Source organism: Podarcis raffonei, chromosome 1, assembly GCF_027172205.1.
Source record: "Podarcis raffonei isolate rPodRaf1 chromosome 1, rPodRaf1.pri, whole genome shotgun sequence".
NCBI lineage: Eukaryota > Metazoa > Chordata > Lepidosauria > Squamata > Lacertidae > Podarcis > Podarcis raffonei.
The window spans coordinates 82,991,836-83,002,868 of NC_070602.1; the positions used below are offsets into that span (position 1 = coordinate 82,991,836).

An 11,033-nucleotide genomic window follows, 5' to 3' on the forward strand; every position below is an offset into this window, starting at 1 on the left:
CATCAGATATGTATCCTGAATCAACCACCCAGCCTTCTGGTTTATTATTTTCAGTTGGGTTAACTCTAGGTTAAGAGTCACCCTATGACAGACATAAAATCAGATCAATCCCTCCAGGACTGCCATTTTGGATATGTGCTATAGCCCATGGTCCCTCATCTGGGCTCCTGGACAAAGCACTCCTTCCTGAATCCCTTTAGTGGGACACTGTCAGGGGCTTGTTGGATGCAGAGGAATAGTGGGAGGAACCAGCTGGGGAACCCCAAGAGGGAAAGGCTCAGAGCCCAGGCAGACCCTCCAAGTGTCCCTATTTTCCAGGGACATCCCTGACTTAGAAAAGCCGTCCCAGTTTCTGATTTGATCCCAGAATGCCCCACTTTTCCTTAGGATGTCCCTATTTTCATTGGAGAAATGTTGGAGGGTATGGAGTTATCAGGCCATTTGAAGGCAATCCTGTATAGTTTTTTAATGTTTAATGTTTTTAATGTTTTAATATATGTTGGAAGCTGCCCAAAGTGGCTGGGGCGACCCAGTAGTATGTGTGGGGTATAAATAGTAAAATTATCATTGTGGAATGGGAATGAGAAACGTTGGAGGGTATACCCAGGATGTGGTGGTGGGATGACAATGAGTGGTCAGAGGGAGAAGACTGAAAGGAGGAGGTGTCAGAAGCTGAAGATGTAACAGGAGTTAGTGAGCTGGGAGAGTCTGTGACAGAGGAGTCCAGAAGTAGAAGCAGGAGAGTGGGATGAGGGAGTCCAAGAGGCAGAGATGAGTCAGGCTGGTGAAGAAACATGGGTGTCTACCCCTCCTGCTGTGACAGGCTCCCCTTCCCTCCCCTCCAAGGACCAAGAGAGGCAAGACAGACATGCAGGTACAATCTCAGATTGCTTGGATGAAACCCTGGTGTAATCATCTCAGGCAGGCAAGCAAGCTCCAATAAGAATTAATGAGTCTCTGGCAGTTTTATGTACATTTATTTACATCCAGAAAGTGGCTCCAAGTCTTCTGCCATTAGCTACGAGTTGGTCACCCCCTTCCTGCTATCAAACGAAGATCCTTCTAAAAGCTGCCTGTTTCCTGGATGCATAGCAACCCCCTCAATGTCATCTATCTCCTCCCCTCCCTCTGCCTATGAGCTTTCCGAGCCTGGGAACTCTTGGTGAAAGGGGGGGCCGAACTAGCCCACTCCTGCTCTGACTGTGGCTGCAATTCCTCATCTCTGTCTCCCTCTGCATCCCTTCATCTCCAGAATCTGACCCTTCCCAGGCATTCGATTCAGCCACATCCCTAACACCTGGAGACAAGAGGACTTAGGCAGCTGTAGGAAGGCAGGTAGCTTCAGTCTCCCCAACTGCCTCATAGGGGTGTTGTAAACAAAATCTGCCCTTATTCCCTTATGGGGTACACAAGAGCCCTATGTAGGTTCCCTATTGGTAGGAGAAAATAACAGAAGCCAACCAGAGAATATTGTGAAGCAAAGCAGCTAGTAAGCCTGATCTTTATTAAAGCTGTTGCAACAGGGTGCTCCCCTCACACGGAGGAGGAGGAGTACCCAGAACAAAGGTGTGCCCGCCCTTATATAGGCATTTTGAAATTCCCTGCCCTGGAGCTCCAGACCACCCCTCCATACATCATACATACATCACAGAAGGGGTGTAGCCCAAGACCACCCCCCACAAACATCATACCTACATCACAGAAAAGGGGGTCTACAACAAACATTTGAATGTTGTTGTTTTTCCTGTCTGGCAGGTTATCTGATAATGCCTTATCTGATTGCCTTTTCTGGTAGTCTGGCCATTCCTTTGAGATGGTAATTACTTAATTCCTGAGACAATGGGAAGGTTCCCTCACCCCCTCTCTCCTTGCAGAGAAACATTTGGTCAGTTTGGGAGTCAAAATGGTTTCAGGACTGTCTTCCTGTGCTGCTTCAGATATGTGGTTTATATATTTATGTACGTGTTTGCTGGTATTATGTACTGAGTTGAATATGATCCAAAATACAGCAGTCTGATTGGTCCTAGAACAATTGGATTCAGAATGCAGCAGTCTGATTGGTCCACAGGAGCCACCTAATCCAGCTCCAGGTGGAAGTGAATCCGCAACCTGATTGGCCTACAGGAGAATCCCGGAATTAGCCAATCAGGTGGGGCCCATTGTGTAAATAATGTATATAAAGCAGATATTGTGGGGGAACTTCCATTCCTCCTCACCACTATGAGTTGAATAAAAAGCATGAAATCCACTCTCGACTCCGAGTATATTTCACTGGCGACAAAGGTGGGATCCCGCTGAGATGACCGCCACACACAGCACCGCAGTACCGACACCTGCCACACCGCTGCCTCACACCGTGTATCCATGCTTCAGCTCCGGGCCCCAAGGAACTCCGAATGGCAACCGACAGCAGCTTCTTGCCATTCAACCCAACGTCAGGAGACTGGGAAGCATACGCCTCCCATTTCACCTTCCTCCTAGAAACCAAAAGGATCACCAACAAAGAAGACGCCAAAAAGAGGGCGATATTCTTCAGCGTCTGTGGAGAGGAGACGTTCGAAATCGCCCGGGCTCTCCTTGCGCCTGAAGACATCACTACTGTTCCTTACAAAAGAATAATGGAACGGCGGAAGGGGCACTTCTCGCCGCAGCCCTCGGTGGTGGCTCATCAAAATGCCTTCTACGCAAAGCGGCAAGCCCCTGGGTTCGTGACATCCCTCTGCCAAACCCCCCGTTCTGCAACTTCTCAGAGTTGGAGAACATGCCTCATGACCGCTTCATCGGGGACCTGAAGGATGAAAAGCTGCAATGATGCCTCTATGCCAAGAAGGACCTAACGTTCCAGGTCGCTCTGGAGGAGGCCCTAGCAACTGAAGCTGCCGAGAGGTCGACGCAAGAGGCATGGCCGAGCCTGCCGCCCCAACCGAGGGTCCACCACATCTGCAAAAACAGAGACACTGAGATAACGTGTGTTGGGTTGAAATAAACGACAGGCGAGTAGCAAGTGTCATGTGGGAGGCATCTCTCGAGCATGTCTCAGGGAGTCCCTTTTATTGAATATTACAGCATTGCCACATATGTGCTTATTGCTGATTGGTTAACACAAGTACAAAGCAAAGGTTGCATATAGGCATTAATCACCAATAGATTAAAGGCTGGGAAAGGGAGCATAGAACTAGACAGGCATGAAAACCTCCTAATTAAATTATAACTAGTGATTGATATAGCAAGACTTAAACAATTACGTTCCGATAGATGTGGTCAACTATGCGTTAAGAACAGGTCAGAGTATAATGTTTTCATGAACTCAATGTGAACTGAACATTCTAGGGTGATGAGGGAATGTCTTAGCATTAGAACGGTTTGTGCAGAATCATGTGCAGAAGCAAATCTTAGAAGCAAAACTTCCCATCATGCCACAGTCATGTGCACAAGCAAAGCTTCCCATCATGCCACAGTCATGTGCAGAAGCAAAGCTTCCCATCATGCCACAGTCATGTGCAGAAGCAAAGCTTCCCTTCAAACGTGTGCAGATAGATAGATAGATAGAAAGAAAGAAAGATAGAAAGATAGATGATAGATAGATTGCTAGAAAGATAGATGATAGATAGATAGATAGATAGATAGATAGATAGATAGATAGATGATAGATAGATAGATAGATAGATAGATAGATAGATGATAGATAGATAGATAGAGATAGAGATAGATAGATAGATAGATAGATAGATAGATAGATGATAGATAGATAGAGATAGAGATAGATAGATGATAGATGATGATAGATAGATAGATAGATAGATAGATAGATAGATGATAGATGATAGATAGATATAGATATAGATATAGATATAGATATAGATGATAGATAGATAGATGATAGATAGATAGATAGATAGATAGATAGATAGATAGATAGATAGATGATAGATAGATGATAGACAGATAGATGATAGATAGATTAGATAGATAGATAGATAGATAGATAGATAGATAGATGATAGCTAGATAGATAGATATAGATAGATGATAGATAGATAGATAGATAGATAGATAGATAGATAGATAGATAGATAGATATAGATAGATAGATAGATAGATAGATAGATAGATAGATGATAGATAGATAGATGACAGATAGATAGATAGATATACACATATAGATATTCATGAATATAACATGCAAATCTTGTTGCCAATGCAAGAGGCATCTCAACCACCATCTTAAAACACCACAGTAGTGTGTGTGTGTGTGTGTGTGTGTGTGTGTGTGTGTGTGTGTGTTTGTTTGCCCAAGTATCAGTACTTAGGTTCATGATGTGATATCTTCACAAAGGAAATGATCGTCAGAGGGCTGTGAAGCAAAAAGAGGACAAACAGAACAAATTTGCTGCTGCTGGGTCCTACATGGTCCAACTGGATTTGATGAGGAAGCAAACAAAGTACAATTTGCCATCATGGACTGAAAGAGAGTGCACGCTTTAGTATTTTGGCAGAATCCACGAGCCTTGCCATTGATTGGTGGTGAGGCCTCACTATCATTGACAAGAAGAATCCAGACCAGGGTGTAGAAGTTATAGTAGACCTAGATAGTTGAAACTGACTATACAAAAATCAGAAGGGAAGTTTTAGAGGTTTCTTGCATTCAAGCAGCCAATTAAAATGTAATTATTACTCAAAACAACCACAGATATCTGGGGTATTCAGTAGCATCAGGGATGATGTCCCAGGTGCTAGCAACTAGCATTTAAGGTCTCTCCCCCTACTCAGTTTCTGAAAGCAGAGAAACCTCCCAGTCTGCATCTCAGGTAAGTTCACTAAATCAGAAAGAGATATTTAGTGCATGGTTCTGCTATAGCATCACCAGACCTCTGGTAAAGGGGCTAAAGCCCTGAATCTGTCCTCCATTGACACTTACAGATAGGTAGCCGTGTTGGTCTGCCATAGTCAAAACAAAAAAAAATTTCCCTTCCAGTAGCACCTTAAAGACCAACTAAGTTAGTTCTTGGTATGAGCTTTCGTGTGCATGCACACTTCTTCAGATACACTTCTTCTGTTTCAGTGTATCTGAAGAAGTGTGCATGCACACGAAAGCTCATACCAAGAACTAACTTAGTTGGTCTTTAAGGTGCTACTGGAAGGAAAAAAAATTTTTGTTTTGTCCATTGACACTGTTCTTCAAAAGAAAAAAAAACTCTCTTGCGGACACACTTGAAGAGCCCCACACTCCCATGGACGAAGATGATAGCAAAGGTAGGTGGAACAAACTCAAGAAGACAACTGTTGGGATTGAAAATTGGCCACAACTTTGTACATTAAAGATATAGATAGGGTTGTCATATGGATGGGACTCTGGCATGGGCAGCTTGGGCTTGGCAGTGGCTGAGGGATTCTTTGGCAATTGCCCTTAAAAAAGCTCAAGAACTTTTTGTGTCTGGATTTTTACCTCTTCAAATATGGCAAACTTTAGGTAGGTTTTGCTCAGGCTTTGCGGGTGTATATACATTAGCCTCCCAAAGGAAGGCTGAAACAGGGATGTGCCAGGGATGTGGACCACCGCTAGTGCTGTGTTAAACTAGTGCAGTGAGCTTGTGATGGCTATTATCTTGAATCCAGGACTGCTGTTGTTTCTAAACAAAAAGGAAGTTGGATGGAGCGGTCAAAAACACAAATCTCCTTTCTTCCCTTCTCAAGGAAAAGTCAGGGAAAAGAACAGAATCATCCTGAACCCAGCACTGATTGGGGGAAATGATGGATCAAGGAAATAATTCTGTCATAACAGAATTCATTCTTCTGGGATTCACAGATGATCCAAAAATGCAGCTCCCTCTTTTTATGCTTTTCCTACTGATTTATGTCGTCACTGTAATCTGGAATGTGGGGATGATTGTCTTAATTTGCACTGAGCCTCAGCTTCACAACCCCATGTACTTTTTCCTGGGCAACCTCTCTTTTGCTGACCTCTGCTACTCCTCAGCCATTGCTCCCAAAATGCTGGCTGACCTCTTAGTTGAGACCAAAAGGATTTCTTTCAATGCCTGTGCTATACAGCTATATATACTTTCCTTTTTTGTAGATGTTGATTGCCTTTTGCTGGCTTTGATGGCCTATGACAGGTACATGGCCATCTGCAATCCACTTCACTATTCAGTCCTTATGTCCAAAAGAGTCTGCGGACGGTTGATGGCTATGGCTTACTTCATAGGCATTGTGGATGCAATGATACACACTTGTTGTACATTCCAACTACCATTCTGCAAGTCGAATATCATCAATCATTTCTTCTGTGATGAGCCTGCTCTTCTATTGCTCTCTTGCTCTGACACATACAAAAATGAGCTCATGTTATTTGTCTTGTTTGGTTGTATTTTAGCCAGCAGCCTTGGCATGGTTCTTGTTTCCTACATCTACATCTTAGGCACAATCGTAAGAATGCGCTCTGCTGAAGGCAGACGCAAAGCCTTTTCTACCTGTGCCTCCCACCTTACAGCCGTTGGGATATTTCATGGGACAATACTCTTCATGTATTTTCGGCCCAGCTCCACTCTTTCCTTGGACCAAGACAAATGGGCTTCGGTGTTCTATACGGTAGTGATCCCCATGCTCAATCCTCTGATCTACAGTCTAAGGAACAAGGATGTGAAGGATGCCCTGACAAAAGCACTTGCTAGCTTAAGGCTTTTGGAAGGGAGTCTTAAGTTTTGCAAAGCTGTGTTCTGATGACCCCTGGTATTGATAAGTATCTTATCAGGGCTTTATCAGAGAGGATATCAGCACTGGAAGAGATACTTCCTCACATCTGACCACGGATGTTTTAGTACTTCAAGCAAAATGCATGGCCACCCAATGCCACTGGCCCCTCCCCACAGATTTGAACCTGCCCACCACCACTGCCACTGCCCCCTCATATTGTGCTGCCACCGCTGCCCCCTTGCCAGCACTGCCATAGTGCACCTCAGGCACAACAAGGAGGGTGTAGCAGCAGGGGCACAACCACAGAGGCCCAGGCACAGACAAGGAGGTAAACAGTGTGCTCCTCGGGCCCAGATCCACTGCCTGAGACAACAGCTTCACCTCACCTCATGAATAGGCCAGACCTGTGTTTCCTGAAAAGACAACTTTCCTGCTACTTAAAAAAATGAGTAATCTTTCCTTTAAGCACCCCTTCTTTTGCTCTTCGGTTTAAGAATAATGCTTCATCTGTGTGGAGAACTGCAGTGGTGGGCCCATTTTCTTTGAAATGAATGTGCCGACCACTGCCAAACTTTCTGTGCTATATGTGGCTGCAAGAGGGCAGTGGGCAAGTCCCTGAGCACACTCAGTTCACCTAGAACAATTTTGAGGCCCAGCAAGCTTGGCCACCACTCACACTAAACGGTATGTTTGCTAAAACACTCCCCAGAATTTTCTACAGCAAGCAGTGGTTCCTTGACAGATAATGTGGAGACGTCTCCCAGAAGGCAGAAAGGAAAAACCACTGGCTGTACAAACCATACATTTTTTTTAAAATGCCCATATGTAACAGTTCATACATCCAGTGGCGTAGCGTGGGGGGTGCAGGGGGGCTGGCCGCACCGGGCGCAACATCTGGGGGTTAGGGTTAGGGGGCGCAAATCCATGGGTTAGGGGGCACAAATCCACGGGTTAGGGGGCACAAATTACTTGCCTTGCCCTGGGTGCTGACAACCCACGCTACGCCACTGCATACATCAGCAAAATATGTGTGTCTCTTCTGTCTTTTTCGAACTATCTTGTTAGTATGTTGTAATCCAGCTATTTCCCCAGATCCTGTCTGTCCCCAGGGTTGAGCAGATTTGAATCACTTCATTTCACTGGGATAGACAGGCAAATGCTAAACTGTACCCTGTTGAAATGAGTCAATGAGACTTAAAAGGTTCTTAACTTTGGCTGGATTGCACTCTATTTTTTAAAGAAACATGCTTTTGCAGTTTGGTATATTTGATTTATTTATTTTTGCTCAATATTTGCATGCCATTTGATTGTAATAGAAGTTCAAAGCATTTTACAAAATATAGATCACTGCTGCTCCTTTGCTCTTTAATGGTGCCCCTAATCAGCCGTCTCAAACTTGGGGTGGGGGTTTAAATTTCATACTTCAGGAGCCGAATGACTTCGGCTGACCATGTGACTCATTATATTCCAAGGGTTGAAAGAAGATAATAAAATAAAAATAGAAAAGCAAAACAAAAAACAAAAACCCAACAACCCAGAACCCTGTACATATTTGCTTTCTCACACCACCATGTCTCTGTGTACCTAAAACTAATCTATGCAAATGAACTGACAAAAATAAAAGATGCCACTCTACTGTGTTTGTATTTTGATGGGTTTGTGTAGCTTTATCCTATATACTAATAGCAAACTCATTCTTCAAGTGTGAGTCCTTATGAAGTCAAAAGGACCGCACCTACCAACAAGGCGGAGGTATCAGCAGCCTTAGGGAAAACCCAAAATTTTAAGATGCCAAAAGGAAATGCGGAGGAGGGAACAGCGCAAAGAAGACTGGGCATGATCACGGAATACTGACTGATTGTTGTGCAGGGGAAATGAAATCTTGGGGGAAATAGAATGGAGTATCCTGGGGAAAGGAATGTTGCCTGGCTGGCTGCAACACTGAGCACTCCATACTATTCAGACTGCAACATTTTGTTGCAGCTCATACTTGTTCTTCACTATTCGATATCTGGGAGAGGCTAACTAACTTTTGTATGATGTAGTTTGTCATAGTTCACATTTTTGTTTAGTCGTTTAGTCGTGTCCGACTCTTCGTCCTCCACTACCTCCCGCAGTTTGGTCAAACTCATGCTGGTAACCTCGAAAACACTATCCAACCATCTCATCCTCTGTCGCCCCCTTCTCCTTGTGCCCTCCATCTTTCCCAGCATCAGTGTCTTCTCCAGGGAGTCTTCTCTTCTCATGAGGTGGCCAAAGTACTGGAGCCTCAGCTTCACGATCTGTCCTTCCAGTGAGCACTCAGGGCTGATTTCATTAAGAATGGATGCGTTTGATCTTCTTGCAGTCCATGGGACTCTCAAGAGTCTTCTCCAGCACCATAATTCAAAAGCATCAATTCTTCGGCGATCAGCCTTCTTTATGGTCCAGCTCTCACTTCCATACATCACTACTGGGAAAACCATGGCTTTAACTATACGGACCTTTGTTGGCAAGGTGACGTCTCTACTTCTCAAGATGCTGTCTAGGCCTGTCATTGCCCTTCTCCCAAGAAGCAGGCGTCTTTTAATTTCGTGGCTGCTGTCACCATCTGCAGTGATCATGGAGCCCAAGAAAGTAAAATCTCTCACTGCCTCCATTTCTTCCCCTTCTATTTGCCAGGAAGTGATGGGACCAGTGGCCATGATCTTCGTTTTTTTGATGTTGAGCCTCAGACCATATTTTGCGCTCTCCTCTTTCACCCTCATTAAAAGGTTCTTTAATTCCTCCTCACTTTCTGCCATCAAGGTTGTGTCATCTGCATATCTGAGGTTGTTGATATTTCTTCCGGCAATCTTAATTCCAGCTTGGGATTCATCCAGCCCAGCCTTTCGCATAGTTCACAGTTCATAACAATAAAACAATGATCAGGGTGGCGCTGTGGTGTAAATCACTGAGCCTCTTGGTTTTGCCAATCAGAAGGTTGGCGGTTCAAATTCCTGCAATGGGGTGAGCTCCTGTTGCTTTGTCATAGCTCCTGCCAACCAAGCAGTCCAAAAGCATGCCAGTGCAAGTAAATAAATAGGTACCGCTGTGGCAGGAAGGTAAACAGCGTTTCCATGCACTCTGGCTTCCATCACGGTGTCCCATTGCGCCAGAAGCAGTTTAGTCATGAGGCCACATGACCTGGAAAGCTGTCTGTGGACAAATGCTGACTCCCTCGGCCTGAAAGTGAGATGAGTGCCACAACCCCATAGTCGCCTTTGACTGGACTTAACCGTCCAGGGGTCCTTTACAATGACCTTTTACAATGACTACTGGAATCGACACAAGATAATATCACCAAGGCAACTATCTGTAAACAAACAATAAACAACCATAAAAATGGCAAAAGTAGTTTATTTCAAAATTAGATTTTATCTTAAACAATTGCAAACACAATAATAAAGAGTCCACTTGTAATATACCAGTGGTTCAGTGCTTGATGTCATTCCGGTAATCAGACATTTCATAACTAAAGAGCTTAGTCATCAAGCTGTCAAAATCAGTTGTAACAGAATTGCACTGAATTAACAAGTACTGTAGAATAAGGAAAATTAAAAATACGTTGAGAATGCATAATTAAGACATACCTTTGTAGTAAATAATATGCAAGAGAAGACATTATGTAAACACTTAAAGCAGGAGTATATCTACAAGAATAAAAGTGAGACAATAACTAGTCTATTTGCACATCTATAGTTAATACCCCCAGTCCCACTAATACAAAAAATCTCTATAGAAACTTAACTATCCTCATCTGCATGTTTCCATTGGGAGGAGCAAAGAAGGAGGACGGTGTCCTTCAGTTTGTTAAACCTCCTTAGGAAACATGGGTGGGGCGGGGCTCTGCTAGGGGCACCATGGAAGATGGCTGACAATACCATCTCTCCAGCTCACATGAGGTAATTAAGAGGCTGAGATGGGAGTAATCAGCCTCCCAGGTTTCTTCCCGGTGGAAGGGAAGATGCAGTTCATCTGCAGCTGCCCACAAACCACCCCCAAGTTCGAAAAGAAGGAGGGGGTGGGTGCACTAGATGGAAAGCCCTCGAGCAAGCTTGGATCTCCTGGACGCTGTCTCTATAAGCGCTCCAAGTTCCATTTCTTAAGATGAAAGATTGGATATAAGATTTATGAACATGCTTCGGGCGAAGAAAGGGTATTTTATCTGCTAATTAAGCCAGCCACTGAGATGCTAAGAGTGACGGATTGGAAGAAAGATAACATCAAAGAACAACAGCTAAGTCGGTATGTTGAAACGGAATGGAAAGGAGGGGGGGATAAAACTTTTTCTTTTCCTACTACGATACTACCTAACAACC

General features: G+C 44.1%; 1 protein-coding gene across 1 annotated transcript; it reads left to right on the forward strand.

Annotated features, from left to right (window-relative positions):
* The first annotated feature begins 5,748 nt into the window (after window positions 1-5,748).
* Window positions 5,749-6,720, forward strand: LOC128403706 (olfactory receptor 1019-like). The gene has a single exon (XM_053369146.1). It carries the CDS (start codon window positions 5,749-5,751, stop codon window positions 6,718-6,720), a length of 972 nt encoding a protein of 323 aa, XP_053225121.1.
* The last annotated feature ends 4,313 nt before the right edge of the window (window positions 6,721-11,033 follow it).